The 17,345-nt window shown below is 27.8% G+C and overlaps 1 protein-coding gene across 1 annotated transcript in view; it reads right to left on the bottom strand.

Moving 5' to 3' along the window:
• LOC113385804 (kazrin-like) overlaps positions 1–17,345 on the bottom strand; it is a 47,621-nt gene that overhangs the window by 18,445 nt on the left and 11,831 nt on the right. The window contains exons 2-4 of the mRNA XM_026623637.1: positions 14,306–14,692; positions 7,872–8,060; positions 3,000–3,127 (exon numbers count right to left, since the gene is read on the bottom strand). Of these exons, the coding sequence (XP_026479422.1) occupies positions 3,000–3,127; positions 7,872–8,060; positions 14,306–14,692 (704 nt within the window). The remainder of the gene's footprint in view (positions 1–2,999; positions 3,128–7,871; positions 8,061–14,305; positions 14,693–17,345) is intronic.

Below are 17,345 nucleotides of genomic sequence, written 5' to 3'. Positions count from 1 at the left end.
GAGTTTACTTTGAAAGTCCTTTCACCCTTGCAAGTTGTAAGAGCAATTAAACCCTTATTAGTGATTGGAAATTTACTCGGTATTCGTATAAAAATTACTATTTCTTCTTGAAGTTCTTGAAAGATGATGATAGTTGAATTAACATGCATAATCACAAAAAATTATAGTCAAACCACGCTTAACAAGTTTAATTTATTCCGAAAGTATTCCAGAAGTAAAGTTTCTCCATAAGAAACTACAAAGGTTCGCAAAATTTGAGTCCTAACTTTCTTGGAAATTCACTTCGTCACTTATTATGAGAGTCGTTAAGCAATCGACAACTTTCTACGATTGAGATAAAAGTTTTACGTTGGACGAGGATTAATTTTACTTCAATTCTATTTGACAAATATATTTGGATTATGACGTGTGCAGACAACAATAATTTAAAAAAATGCAAGAAAAATCTTCTAACCAGTTCTATTGAAACTACATCTGCATATTATATGTAGGTATATGGGACTTGCGGCGGACTTTGTGAAAATGTCACATATGAGGATTGTAGACTTATGGCAAACTTCCCAGAATAAATATTTGTGGTGTAGACGAAACCATATGAATAGTCAGAATGCTTTGTTGACGAAGAAGCTATATACTTTCGTTTTTTTATAATCAGTTACTCATAAAAATTTTATACTCTTAATATATAGATTTAAAATATAGGTATAATAAAATAATAATCCTTCTGAAAACGAAACAATACTCTCTGAAACCCTCAACATATTTTCATTACTTAAGATAAATTAATTTTCAATCCAAACTACGTTATATTAATTTGATCTCTTCCATATATATACGTCCTATATGAGAGTATTTTCTAACAAAAATATAAGAATTTTAAAAACGATGATAACCTACCACTTTCATTACCATTAGATTCAACGTACTATAAAAATCATTGATTTTTTTTAGCATTTCTATTAATGTTTTCTTATCGATCATAGGTCCATTTAATTTTTTTGTATCTATGTAAATAATTTTTAAAAAATGTATAATAAAGTATGATTTCACTTTCCCAATAGTTTGTTTTCGCGACATAAAAATCTAAACTTATGTCATAATTATGAACTTTGTTATAAAAGTGTTTTATTTATTGATGGTATTTATAGATATTGCATGGTGATTGTGCGGACAAAAAAAGGTAAAATTAAGAGATGTTTTTTTCTAAACTATTTTATCTTCTATAGGCTACATAGAAAAATACAAAAAAAGTATTAAATATTGAATTATATATATTTTAAAATAAACCCACAAAATATGACAAGAGTATGTACAAAACTAATCCAAGAATTTTAAAATACCAAATTGATTTGTTTGTTGAATTTTTTTCTGCGCAATTTATTTAGTAGCTTTCAGAAGTCACATATGCGATGTATGTAAATGATATTATATATTCAAATCAAAAATCGATATGGTATCGGATCAATCATTCTCATATTGTAAATTGTTGGAATATTCCTATATTGAAACCCAAAGCGTTATTTTATTTCATGAAAGTTATCATATATCGCACACCCTAATATAATTGATAGCATATAAAATGAATGCTGTTTTTAAACTTTAAAGAGAAATTATTAAATTGCTTATGAATGATTTAGAAACATAATTACAAATTTGAAATACTTGATTTTCTATGATTACAAATAACTTCAGTTATATCAACATAAACGTACAGATTTCTTAAAACCAGAAAAATTATTTTTATTATCATTATTTATTCGGATTAGATTTTTATTTTTAGATTTTTTGTATATATTTTAAATTATTATATATAAACATAATGACAATAAATTGTGATATTTGTGTTAGATCAAATGTAAAATTGGATGACTGATTATAGAATAACTTGTGAAATTTCACTCAATGGCCAACATCCTACAATAATTTAAATAATTTTGCATTATTAAAAAAAAGTGTTCTAAGAAATTTTTGAGAGCGAAGGAAATAAAATATAAAAGCAATAGAATAGTAAACACTTATAGTAATTTAAAATACACAGAAAAATACTCTAGTTAAATCGGTATTTTAGTATGAAGAAAAATAGCTAAGTCAACAAATGGCAAATTTAGTAGCATAGAGCGAGACTTATAAGTTCGCGGGTAAAAAGGTCCATCACCATTATCTTAAAAACAAGTGAAGTACGAATTTTTTTAACGATGCCATTTTAAAGTGAATGGCTAAGATGTGCAACCACAAATATATGGAAATAATTAAACATATAAAAAAATATTTCCTTGTATAAAAATATATATTAATTAATTAATGTCTTAACCATTTGTTTTTCTCAATTTCACACCTAGCTCATTTGATTCCCACAAACAAATTGGGCTACCTTGATTTTAAGTTAAATTCAACAGTTTTTTTATGTAACCACATTGAAATTAAAAATAAATTGGTGGATCTTTTTGCACCCTCGCTGTCCCTTTTCATCCTACATATGGCGAAAAAAGGACCAGGTTACACATTTTCGAAAAATGTAAAAATACAAATTTTTGCATTGTTGAAACAGTAGCTGGGAAGTTTACTAAACATATTTCAAAACGTACCAACTGAATTCATGATTGATTAGTTTTCAGTTGCTTAATAATATTCAAAAGTCTGTTTGATATATTTTTCAAAAGAAGTTTTAAGAACTCGGTACAAATTAATGATACAACTGTTAAGTCCATCAACGTCATTTTACAACAGTTGCCCTATCTCTATCTGATATATTTTGCAATAACAATTTTCCCAATACGGATGATATTTCATTTAATATAGCAATACCACGGTCAATAAACACAGTCAGATAGTTGTTTGTTTGATATGTTTTATTTATTAAGAGTCAAATTGTACCCCGCTCTACCCTGCTACAAAAAGTTTTACATTACGACATTTAATATTGAATTATGAATGCCAGACAATAATTTTGAGCACCACTAAGCAAAAACTCGTTAATAATATTCTGATATCATACACACCTGTTCATAGTTGCGAATGAAATCCCTTAATTCCTGTTCTTTGTCCTGTAGACTGGCGCACAGCTGACGCACGTGGCTCAGCAATTCAGACTTTTCCGACCGCAAGCGCTTTCGTTCGATGCGAAGCTCTGAGGAAAACAGGATAATAAGCTTTTAATCAAATAGAGAAACAGTAAACATAATATTTACATGACAATATACCATATTTCATTGCAAACGCTAACATTGGTATTTTTATTATTATTATTATTATTATTTCTAATATTGTTATTTTGTTATATTTATCATTATCTTTCACTTATTGTTTTCACTCTACTTTATTGTTTTTCTAATATTATTTCTATTATCCAGAAATTTTATTTGTTTTATTTTTCAATTTTATTATTATTATTATTTGCTTTTATTTCATTTTAAATCAACATACTTAACTGTGCATATCATTTTATTGAAAATTCTATCCTTTATTTTGTGCTCTTTTTATTAAATTTATTTATTAAATTTATAATTGTTTATTACTGTAACTAGATGTTAATTATTTAGCAGTTGTAACAAATATAGTAATTAAAAAAAATCACATTAAGGCTGAAAATACATATCACTGAACCCATTTTAAAAACATAATAGGAAAATGAAAAATAAGTCGTTAAGGGGAACACCTAGTGTGACAACCTAAAAGAATGCCATTTTTAGAAATTAAAAAAAACAACTAGTGAATCCATCTATTTAAAATTTTAAGGGTATATTTATGCATGTTTTGAGAATACACAGTAAAATTTTTGAAATAAAATATTAAATATTTTTGTAGGGGTAGTTTTGTAGAGATTAAATACATTTGAAATAAAATATTAAATATAATTGGTAGAGGAGACTGGGTACGGTTGTACCAGGGTACGGTATAGGGAGAGCCATTATAACAGCTAAGTTATACATATTGATTTTTAGATAGAATGAAAAGGATAAACTATGAAGTATGTTTGTTCGAACAAGTTTACATTATTGCATAGAGTCAGCGTCATACATTGACATAATCTGTAATGTAAACCGCATTGCTTTTAAAGAGTCAAAATTAAGTTTTTTGTTCTATTTCTTTCAATAACAAGTGTTAGGTACTTGTATACATATAGATTACTTTGGGTGTTATTTTACTATAATTTAAACGTTAATAGACGATTACCAGCAATTAGTTTTTGAGTAGATAGTTTATCTCAGTCATAACGATGATTTCAAAAGTGTGTGTTGGGTATGGTTGTGACATGTGAAGATTTTGGGTGAAAATAAAACAGATAAAGAAAAATCTAACTTTACTAATAATGAGACAAAATATGAAAGGGAAAGGAAAAAAAATGAAGTAGCAAGATTTCACAAAGGTTTCTTGTAAACTTTGTTTAAAATAATATGTTTTGTTATATATATATATATATATATATATATATATATATTGTAAAATTATATTCATCAGTTCCGTTTAAATTTCATTAAATATTTCTGACATTAAAAGTCGTTATAAACAATTTTGATAGTTATAACTATTGTTTTTTAACCTATTTTTATGCCGTTAACACCCAATACGGTGAAAAACATCCCTTTTTTGCATAATTTCATTTAATGACTAATCTATCGTATTTAATGACAGTATTTTAATATTTCCATGTACACAAATGTTCAAACTACCATTTAATTCACTTACAAAATTATAGCTATTCAAAAAAAGTGGCACAACCGTACCTAGTCTCCCCCCTATATAAATAAAATCATATAATGTTTCTAGAAGTTTAATCATAAAAACACAAACACACATGTATTACGTGTATATATATATATATATATATATATATATATATATATATATAAATAATTAAAATTTTAGTTATTGAAATTGTTAAATAATTTAGTTAAATTTTGCAATTTTTATATATGTTATAATAATTATTTTCATTGTAATAAATAATTTAGTTGAATAATTATAATTGTCAATAAGTAAAATATAAATTTAGTTTATATGTAAAAATTGAGAGAAAGGAAAGTTATAAGCAAAATATTAACTAGTGGGGTGGGTGGCATCGTGCCTTAAGGCAAATTGCTGGAACTTCCCGTACCGTAACGAAACGTTCGAGGAATATTGAATGTTTTCAAATAGATTATTATAAATATTGTATTATTGTCTAATATTTATAATAATTATATAAACTGAATTGCAGAGTTGAAATTATTTATTTAAAGTATATTAGAACTATAGTCAGAATTAAAAATAAAATCTGAATTATTTTCGATATACAAAAAATTTAAAAAAAAAAAAAAAAAAAAAAAAAAAAAAAAAAGTGGTACAAAATTTTTTTTTCCAAAATCAATTATTTTGTTAAGACAAGCAGAAAGTTCTTTGAATCAATTGAATCGGACGCTTAGTTCTCTCAAAAACTGCCATTTTTTGTACATTTAGCTCTGTATCTCCGAAATGGCTGGGCCTGCCTTTGCGCAAAACTAATAACCCTTTCTCCCAATCATTACTAATGGAATGTTTTTTAGATCATTCAAATCGGATGCTCCGTTCTCTCAAAAACTCGATTTCTATTTTCTGCACTCTTTGCTCCTTATCTCCGTAACTGCTGGACCTCTCTTTGCCAAAAACAAATCAGCTCTTCTCCTTATTAATAGGAATCGAATGTTTTTTAAACCATTCAAATCGGTTGATCCGTACGCCCGAAAACGTGGACGAAAATTTGTATCCATACATACATACACACACACACACACACACACACACACACACACACACATCCATTTTTTCTGAGGTATGCCAAAACGTTCAGAAACCTTCAAAACGTCGAGAAATGTAAAAATTTTCAATTCCGATTTTTGGCCCATTACAATAACTTACCCTATGGGAAGTTAATAAACAATAAGTGTTATATTAAATAAAGATTAAACTTATTAGTATTCATGATTTTGCAATAATAATGTAATAATTGTAATGTAAATATGTCAAATTTATTAATAATTTTTCATATTTGCAATAATAAGCTTATTACGAAGCATTCATAAAATAATGCGTAAAATTCAAGTAGAACCGAGAATTTAATATAATATAAATGTAGAAAATTCATATTAAATAAAGCATTCGAAGCAAAATGCTTAATTAAATACAAGTTTATTATATTGCCTTCTTATATTAAACTCCACGAAAAGTTAGAAATTCAATTTACATAATGTAGTATTCAGAAAAGTATCTTTCCAGCTTGTATATTTCCTTTCCGCCAACTGGTTACAATATGTTTAAAAAGTTTGGATTATTTATCCACAACCGAGTATTATAAAGTATTAAATGCATAATGATTGCATATTGAAGTGCTTATTTATTTTATCAAAATTTCTAATTTCGTCATTTTAACATAATTTAAGAATGAATTGGTGTTGATTTTTTCAAGAATAAAGCTTTACTAATTAGGTTAATTTGTATTGAAGATGTGTACACTCATTGGATAAAAAAGATAATTTTTTCAAATGTATGTATTATCATTCGTCACAAAGAATACTATAATGTCTATAGAACATCATCTGACTAACAAAAAAAAACTAGTAAAACGCTCAATATAGATCAGAGACATAGACTCTGAGATGTGCTGAAAAGATCTGATTAAAGAGTTTTGAAATATATGTGAATGTTTTGAAATATAAGGTATGATACAGGATAAATATGAAAAAGTACAATGTTTAAAATACATGATATACAGAGAAAAGAGAAAAGTTCACATAATTTTGCGGACAAGTTTTATACTGCTAATAATTATTATATTGGTTCAAGTGCTTTGATATAAATAAATAATGATTGTGATAAAATTAAGCTAAAATATGAAGCTATTAATAAAGTACAAAATTTGCACGAAGTTTCCAACATGTGTAAAAAAAATCGACTTAATCAATAAGATATGAATATAATACTTTATGAGTTCTATAAGAATACCGAGAATCTGCAAGGCTTTATATCGTTAGGAACAATTGCAGATTATTCAATTTTGTACGTTTTTCAAAGATGCTAGTTAGTTTTGACCAATATTCTAAATAGTTTACTTGAAAAGGCGCCTGGTACATACAGGTTGTGTTTTCTTAATTAATTTTCATAATTGAACTATTTGTCGTAGGCCTATAATATTTAAGTATGTTCATAAAGACAAGAAACTGACCATGCTATCTATGTATCATCGTACGAAGTTTCATCAAAATAGTCAGTTTTTTCAATAACTAATTACGATAAGACGCCCTGACCGATTACCAGAAATTAATCAGCACGATCCCTAACTGATAGCTTTAAAAGGGCTTTTAAATTTTCAAAATATAGACGAGATTTTTGGCAAAAACAAGCATAAACTTGTTTGCATTTTTCTACCAATTCTAAAAAAAGAGCTCAGATGATATTTAGCAGAAACTAGCAAGCACGAACTTTGAAACGGTTTTTAAATTTTCATATACTGTCTAGGAATTTTGGAGAAAAAAACTGCTAATTTTTGAGAAACGGCTCAGACAATTGCCTCGAAAAATTAAACAACGCGATTCCTTATCCAGTTTCATCGAAATTTTTTAAACCAGTGCAGTTGTTTTTCACAAATATTTGACAAAAAGTCAAATTTTGGTTTACGTACATATGAACATTATATATAAATACATCAATGTTAATCTCCAATAATTCAAATGGCTTGAAATATCGACAAAACTTAACAAATTGGATTTTCTGACAAAAACAATCTTATTATTTTATTATTTTTAATAATACTTTCGAATGAAAAATTAATAATAAAACTAAAATACAATGACAAACTAATAATAAGCTATATATAAATATACAGTTCGTAATACGTACTACTACTTTATCTTATTTACCCGAAACAGCTTCCTTCGCCAAGCGCAATTCGTGTTCGAGTGCTTGCATTCTTTCGTTGCCTTCGAGATCGGCCTCTTCAGAAGTGTCAATATCGCCCGATTGCTGAAGGAGGTTCCTCAACCGCGTTACTTCTGCCTGCAGGCGCTCATTTTCGAGACGCAGACGTCTTGAACTCGCTGACTGATCATCTGATTGGAAATAAAATTTACTTTTAAATGTTGATAAGTATTAAGTCAAAGCACTGGCAAATAGCAGAAAGTGGAAAAAAACAGATACATATAAACGATGGAATTGAAATAAACAAAATCTTATTGTAATTGTAGTAAAGATGAACAACATTTACAGCTTGCATAGATTGGAGCTATAGCAGACGATTCTAGAAACTGGGTTCTGTATTTCAGAATGCTGATGGAACTACATAAAAATACCTACATCTTCATATTTTTCTCACCATTTGAAAATATAGCATATTGATGGCAATATATATTGATGCATCAAATAAAAAGTATCACTATTAGAAAAATCTAAATATGTATCAACCAGGATAAGCTTTAGGAAAGTCAGATAGGAAATTTAATTTTTGCTTCTGAAATAAGTAATATCTATTGCAATTGTAGTGAAGATGAACAAAATATTCAGCTGAAAATGATTGAAGCTATAGTAGACGATTCTAGAAAATGATTACATACTGTAATCTAGAATGCTAAAAATACCCACAGCTTCCTATTGACCAGTTGATATAGAAAGCAGTGTACTCGTATATTGATGCATCAAATGAAAAGTCATCAATATTAGAAAATTGTCAATATCATCAACGACAGATAGGCTTTAAGAGAGACAAATAGGAAACTATTGGGTTTGATTCTGAAATATATATCTTCTTGTAATTGTAATGAAGAGTAACATAATCTTTAGCATGCACTGATTGGTGTTATATTAGACGATTCTAGGAACTGAGCTCTGCATTTTAGGATGCTGATGGAACTACATAAAAATACCTACAGTTTCATATTTTTCCGGTCCTTATTAGAAAATTCTAAATATCAGCAAAGGCAGATAGGCTTTAAGAGAGATAGATAGGAAACTATCAGGTTTGCTTCTGCAAGAATTAATATCTACTTGTAATTGTATTAAAGATGAACACGATCTTTAGCACGCACTGATTAGAGTTATATTAGACGGTTCTAGGAAGTGAGTTCTGTATGTTAGATGCTGATGTAAATACATAAAAATACGTACTAACTGCTTTATACTTTTCTGACCATTTGAAAATATATATAGCAATAAATATTTATGCATCAAATGAGAAGTCATTAACAATAGAAAATTTTTAAATGTCATCAAAGACAGCTAAGCTTTAGAAGAGTCAGATAGAAAACTGTTAGGTTTTGAAATAAAATAGTATCTATTGCAAGATGAACAAAATATTTAGCTGGCGCTGATTACAGCTAAAGTAGGTGATTCTAGGAACTGAGTTCTGTATTTTAGAATGCTGATGGAACTACATAAAATATATTCAAGTTCCTCTTTTTCTGACCATTTGAAAATATAGAGATCAGTATATATTGATGCATCAAATAAAAAGTCATCATCGTTTGAAAATTTTCAATAACATCAAAGACAAGTAGGCTTTAGGAGAGACAGATAGGTTTGCTTCTGAAATAAATAATATGTTTTTGCAATTGTAATGAAGATGAATAAGATCTTCAACAGGCACTGATTCGAGCTATAGTAAACGATTCTGAGAACGAAGTTCTGTATTTTAGAATGCTGGAACTACATAAAAGTGCCTACAGCTTCATATCTTCATGACTATTTGAAAATATAGCTCGCAGTATACTGTTTAGTTTCCATCTCAAGAAGCCACGAAGTCAAAGAAAATCATAACAACGGGTTATTTGAATTTGTAAGTTCTAATCGCTGATATATATCAATAAGAAAAATTAATTTTGACCGTGTGTTGTAAGAAAAAAATGAATATTATTACCTAAAATAACCTTGATTAAATATTTACATATAGGAGCAAATTTAGCTAGGTAACAAGAGGTTCTCAGTAGTTCAAGGTAATATTTATGTTGTAGTCCCAATATTTAGATATTTCAGAATCAATAGGTCTATTTAAAGTACTTTTATTCGTGATTGATTTATCCCTGTCAAACTGTAACAAACCAATGATACCAATTTTAAGTGATAATGAATATTATAGAACATCATATATTTAGCATTTTACTAGCCAGTTTTCCTGTTGCTTACTATTAGACATTAAATATATGGGTAGTATTTCTCAAACATAGATATGGATTTTAACCAATAGTTGAAACTCTAAAAGTTATAATTTATAGTAACTTTTTAGTAAAGAATCTAAAAAAACAATAAGAGTAAGTTCAACTAAATACTCACTACAATTTTATTTTGATGATACTATTACTATATATATAGTTACAAACTAGTATCTATCAATGATTCAAACAAATGGGTTAGAAGCAAAATTTAGAATTTAATAAGTACAGTTCTTTTTAAATAAACCGTCTCATAACTTTCGAGAAAGAAAGAGAAAACACAAATTCAAACCTCTTGAAACATGATAAAATATTACCTCAAAGGATGTGTAGTATATGAACAACTCAGCAAGAAAAATGACAGAATAAATAATTCAAATAATGATTGCAGGGTGTATTTTTGTCAAAAAATTGCTCCCTCGTTCAACAAATTACATAATCATTGCTATCACGTTCGCTTCATGTTGAAGTCGACCCTCTTTATCTGATTATTTTTGGACCCGGAAAAAACCTCTTTTTGGGCACATAGTGAAAGGACACAACGCATGTATATATATGCAAATCACTGTGCCATCTGTCCTGCATAAATATAGAGGATCGGAGAAAAAGTAATATGGGTAATATTAGTACACCAGGATAAATAACTAGGCAATTCTTTCAAAAGTAATGGTTAATTCGCGCGAATTTTTATGTTAAAAGCGTGTAATATCTTTGATAAAATGATACATGGGTGTATTGCTCTTGCTGATATGCAGATTTTAATAAAACAGAATATAAGATAGTCAAATTCGATTTGACAACCAAAACTACGAAATTTAATAAACTTGCAATGGCCTTCCACAAGTATTTCAATTTTAATTTTATTCCAGATTTACCATATTATTTCCGTTCCATATTTTTTCGCGAATTAGATGATATTGAGAAATAAACAAACTGTAGTAAACATTATATGCGTTTTGCTAAATTCTCTACCAGAATTATGATATTATTCGCAAAGTGATGCAATTAAAATATATATATATATATATATATATATAAATATATCAAATATGAATCTATTATTCTCTATCTCTATATCTATTTATTAAACTGCCATATAAAAATTTAACGGTGGATTTTTTAATGGTATAATTTTTTCCGAGTTTATTCACTTAAAACAATATTTATTTGCGGTGTTACCATCCATTATATTTATAAATACTCTATCACATGTGTAACCAACACTCTCAAAGCTTGTTTACTTAATTTAACGCTTTTAATTATTCAAAGTATTTTTATCATATAAAAATAATTGAAAACACTATATTCAGTGCTGTAAAATGAAAACCGATAAATATAAATGCATCCATTTTCAAACGTTTCGTATAAATATTAAGCGTTTTATCTATTGAATGGTAACTGTAATCCAAATTATGATGCAAAAAATAGTTATTTTAAAATATCAGCAAATATTTTATATTTGCAAATATCAGACAAATGTTTTATATTTAGATCAACAAAAATTTAAATGAAAACCTTTACAATACGCCTAAAATATGTAATACCTTTAAGCATAAACAATTGTTTTGCTTACCATATTCTTAATAAATAGTAAAATATAAGCAAATATAAAGTTATATCTGTATTTAGAAATATAAATTTAAGTTTCGGAGACGTACAAAATAAAATATTTTGCGTTTATGCTAAGTTTACACAAATCTAATAAGAGAAACTTAAAAAACTTAACATAAAAAGAATACAACATATCGAAGAAAAAAAATGCTCATTGCTTTCATGCGTAAAATATAGCTGTATAATAATAATATCGATTTTACTACTCAACATCGCAAGTATTTTAGCACAAATAAAAATGTTAAATTTTTGGATTTTTTTAGATTTTTTTTTAAATCCACGTAAATAAATACGCTTGATATCTTACGATACACCCTCCCTCCACGTGATATATCGTGATTTTTGGTCAAACAAGGTCTCCCCCTTTAAACCTCAAGTGATTAATGAACGTCTCTAAGTAGATATATCATTTTGTCCGAAAGTGAACAAAAATGATTAATTATTCTAAATTCCATGAAGCACCTAATTACTTAGAATTAATCGAAATCACTACGACTAGGATGAGTTTATTGATTTTAATAGAAGTAATTACAAAAAACAATAGATAGGTTCCCAAGAATCATAAAATAATCACCCTCAAAATAAACTTTTGAATGCGCGATATACGTTTGAACTGATTGCTGCGCCAAGACTGAGACAATGACGATCAACATCTGACAGGATTGTAATTATGACTTTCATCACGACATACAGCCGTGGAAACGTTATAAAAACTAGCCAATTTTGAGATAAGTCCACTGTGTTATTTTGTCCATATAAGCCATTTCGCTTGTATTTTCTCTCTATATTAATCCTTTCGCTACGAGTGTCGTTCATGGACTACCTGTGCATACAGGTGTCGTCTATGGAAGACATGCTTTGCTTCAAGATTTATCATTATGAGTTAAAATATTGTAAATTCTAATTTTTTATTGTAATTTTTAGTTTATTAAGAACGTGATTTTTAACATTTCAACAAATTTTGTTTGTGGCGGGTTCAGCTCACAGAGTAACATTTCCAACTCACATGCTGGAGGTTCTGAGTTAGAATCCCAGGCAAATAATTTGAAATTATAATAGAATTATGAATTGTAATGAAGAATATGTATGTAAGAATAATTAGAAAGTATAAATAATAAAACATTGGAATTAAATGAATAGAAGTAGTAGAAGAAGCAGGAACAAATTAGGAGATGAAATGGGTAGATAGTAAAGAAGAAAAAAGAAGAATGATGACAAGTTGACAAAGTATAAAGAGAATAAGAATTATATGAAGAAGATAGAATGAAATTGAAGATTGTATACAAGTAATATTGTAGGTGACTAAATGCTCGAGTAAGCGAGGCCATTAAAATAATAAAGAAACAAGTTTTGTTAATAATGATAGAAAAATTATAAAGAAATGGCGTGCTTGTTATGGTCAGCATCAGTAGCGCTACTAAGCGGAACAGTGTTCCGTACAGCATTGTCACTCCTGTGAACGACACTCTCGTAGCCGGTATACCGGTATACCGAATTACCGGTAAACTGCCCGATTTTTCGGCGGTTTTTTACCGGTATTTACCCCAAAAATACCGGTATTTTCGGAATTTTTACATAAGCGCTATTTGATACAAAATACTAAACTAAAGTAAAATTCTCGGAACAAATTTATCTTTAAATTCCATAATCGCATAAACAGCTATATCTGCAAGTGATTCTATAAGATAAACAAATGTCAAATATTATCTGCACTCGTCATTAAACTGAATATTTATTGCTTTCGAAAGGGCTTCATATCGTGTTACAATAAATAGAATTGGACTGATAGATAATGATGTTTGTTTCATCTTATGTAAAAATGTAACGGTTTTTAAGTGATATTTGCGCCAAAAAATTTATATCATACAGATTACGTCTGCGTAATCCTTATTTTTTCCAACTTTTACATAATAATTATGATAATTACTAAATATTTTGCTTCTTATTACAATTATAAAATATTATTTTTCGAAAACGTTTCGAAGTGTGAAAATACTATAGAAGCATCACATTTTTTAACAATTATAGTAACTTATTATTTATCTCGACAAAGTATCCGATCTTAAATTAGTGTAGAAAATTATTTTTTTAAAATATTGGAGATTATGCTAATTTAACACATCGGATACAGACAATACAGTTTATTATAATATTGTAATATGATCTTTTATGAGTTTTTGGTCTTTCTTACTCATAGGTTTGTATTTGGTGAAAAGAACTCAATATACTCGATAGTGATAATAAATTATTAAATTTGATATAATTTTTTTAAATTATTATATAAGAAATAAACTTATTGCTTTATTTTATTGTCTTTATTGTTCAGTTCAATTTAGTTGTAGTTGTATATACAATTTTTATATTTGTACTAGTAACTTTCAATTTTGTTTACGTTTGTTTAAGATAATAAAAATACCGGTAATTTACCGGTATACCGTTTTAAAATGAAAAATTACCGAAATACCGGTATTGAAATTTCATCTCGTAGCATGAAAGGGTTAATGACTAATGTCAGACCATTTCTTTCAATATATACAACTTACCGCTCTCGGCATTCGAGCTTCCAGCCCCATCGCGATCAGTTTTGTGGCTTCTGCCGCTCTCGGCCGCGCTGTCCGATGACACTACACCGTTAACGCTCGTACGAACCGATTCGTTGGTCGTGTTATCACATTTATCCCGTATGGTCGCTCCACCGTTCGTAATAATTGTCGTTTGGTGTTCGGTCGATGAACCGTTTTTATTATTTTCTAATGAAAGTTTAGAGTTTTTGAAAAATGAAGCTCGTTCCGTAATATTGTTATTGGTCGAATGTTTTGTGATTTCGCTTCCGCCGTTTGCGAGTTGAGTGGGCGCGTTTGGGGCCGCTGTTGCCGTTCCGTCGCCTGGCTGCGGTGCTGTGCCGTTCAGCTGCATCGTCGTGGTCGGTGCTGAAAAATAGAAATATATGAATATACTTTTTCATATATGCTATAAATTTAGTAAATCGAAGAACAAAACATGAATGAACTAAAAGCACATGAATTCTGTTTACCTTTAGTTTTGAGAACTTATTTTAACCTAGAAATATGAATTTTGTGCGATTTTTGAAAGACCGTGAAAAAGGCAAATAGTATATTAACTATTTTTTTCGCAAGTTATTAACTAATGTTCGCAGATCATGAAAATACTAGTTGATATTGGCATTCTGTCTTGAGGCAAGTTACATGAGCTTCTCGATATGTGCAAATAATCTACTTAATCAATGAACAATAAATTAATTTGAGTGATTAAAAGTATTCCGAATGGATTTATTACACATAATAGAACGAACACGTTAACACGGAGTATTTTCTAAAATCAAATTTCCAAAAATCAACAATTTTTATATTTGAACCAGTTTCCGTAGAATTTTAATAGTTTAGTATGTTTATCAAGACCAAGTATTCTATTGTTATACCAAGTAAATCATCTAATTTTAATTTCAGCTAACAGTTTCCGTAGAATTTTAATAGTTTAGTATGTTTATCAAGACCAAGTATTCTATTGTTATACCAAGTAAATCATCTAATTTTAATTTCAGCTAACATCAAAAAAACTATTCATCTTTTCAAACTTTGATAAATTTTTAAAATTAAACTACTTCTATAAGACCATGATATATATCGCTAAAAAAGTTTCATAAATCAGCTTAATTTTTATTTTAACAGTTAATTACAAGAAAACGGCGCGGTAGATTTTCACCTAAAACTACCAGCTAATATATTTCCAACTAATATATTTCGAACAGTTTTTGATTTTTTAAAATCGATTCGGCAGTATGAGCTTAAATGTAGACGAAAAGTTTAACACTTTTTTTTCAAATTACAAAGAAACGGCTTGACAGATCGTACCACAAAGTTGACAAACAATAGTCCTCATCGAGATACATCGAATGGCTTTCAATTTTTGAAATCGGTCCACCGTTTTTAAGAAAACTTCGATTTACGGCATCGAATCTGTTCACACACAACAAATTTTTAGAAATTTAATCTTATTCGATTTAGAATGATTTGATCTTATTCGGCTTGAAACGTCGAAAAAATAAACTAAACATAGCGAATCGGATTTTTTTATGAAAACATAAACTTCTCATTCGGGAAGTTATAGTTTTAATTCTAGAAAAAAGAAAGGTCTTAAAAATTGGTACCTCCCCATACCCATGATTTTAGCCCTCTAATTAATCCCAAGAATGAAATATACATGATTAATCTAGAATAACGTCGCAATCATATGAGTTGTTAAAATAAAATTTTCACAAAATATTTTTTTGTATGAATATATTTATTGTCAATCAGAATATACATTATTCAAGACCATGTGCTGTTATTTGTTTATTATTTGAAAAAAAAAAGACTTTTTTATGAAGCTCGTTTCGTAATATTGTTTCTCTCGTTTTTTTCAAATACTACATTTAAAATTTGGAGATGAGTTTAGTTCATAAGTCTCTGAAAAAGATGAGAAGACTCTGGAAAAGAAGAAACTCTGGGAAGACTCTCGAAAACTGTCAAGCGAATCAGTCCAGTAGAAGATGAGAAATCGTGGGTATCCTATCTAAATAATTTAAAACCTTATAAGGGATTAAACCATTTAATACCTCAGATAGTCTGGGCACAATGCTTTACAACAAGTTGCCACTAGGTATTATAGAAGTTGGAAATAAGAAATTGTATAAATTACTCAACACATTTTAAAGAGCAAGTTTTTTACTCTATTGATGAGTATTTGAGTTGTATGTTTTGAGTAAATTTTTCTGTGTTTTTTTATTATTTTTTTCATATAAAAGGCAAAACTTCGAATAAGGTTATGAGTAAACATTTGTTTTTTTAAATATATTTTATCTAATATAATAATTATTATGTATTAATTTAAGTTATGTACCATTAATATCTATGATTGTATAATTGTGTTGTATAAATATAAATATAAATATAAATATAAATATAAATTTAAATATAAACACATCTTGTGTGCAGGAAGGAAACAGAGGATGATTGTCGTAGTCAACTAGCTATATCTCAGAAAATAATTTTGAAATATCCTCTTGTTCGCATATTCTTGAGCAGTTAAATTTTAAAAATATAATAAATCGTTTTCTTTTTTAAATTTTAGGTTTGTTGCATTTTGCTAAAAGCAACATGCTAAACTTCGAGGTACATAAATTAATATTTAATTAAAACATAATGAAGAAACAAATATTTAAAATTCTAAATTATAAATTAATTTATATACGAGATTAATATAAAAAGTTTACATTAAACAGTAATTTTTAAAATTCTTATTTTTTATTAAATGAAAATTTTAGTTAGTCATATGCACCAATATGTTGAATTATTATTTAATTTAAATACGAGATTAAGAATATAAAATATTTAAGTTAGGCAGTCTTTCAAAATTCTTATTTATATTTAAATGAGAATTTTAGATGATCATTATACATCAATTAATTGATTAATTTATGTAAGAGATTATAAATATAAAATATTTAAGTTAAAATAGTCTTTCAAATTTCTGATGTTTTATTAAATAAATTTTTATTTTTATTATTCATTAGTAACAATTTTT

Source organism: Ctenocephalides felis, unplaced genomic scaffold, assembly GCF_003426905.1.
Source record: "Ctenocephalides felis isolate EL2017-DRISC unplaced genomic scaffold, ASM342690v1 CF-g0.4_SCAFFOLD_03571, whole genome shotgun sequence".
Taxonomy (NCBI): domain Eukaryota; kingdom Metazoa; phylum Arthropoda; class Insecta; order Siphonaptera; family Pulicidae; genus Ctenocephalides; species Ctenocephalides felis.
Note: the sequence above shows the minus strand (reverse complement) of the source record. Positions and strands in the feature narration are given on the sequence as shown.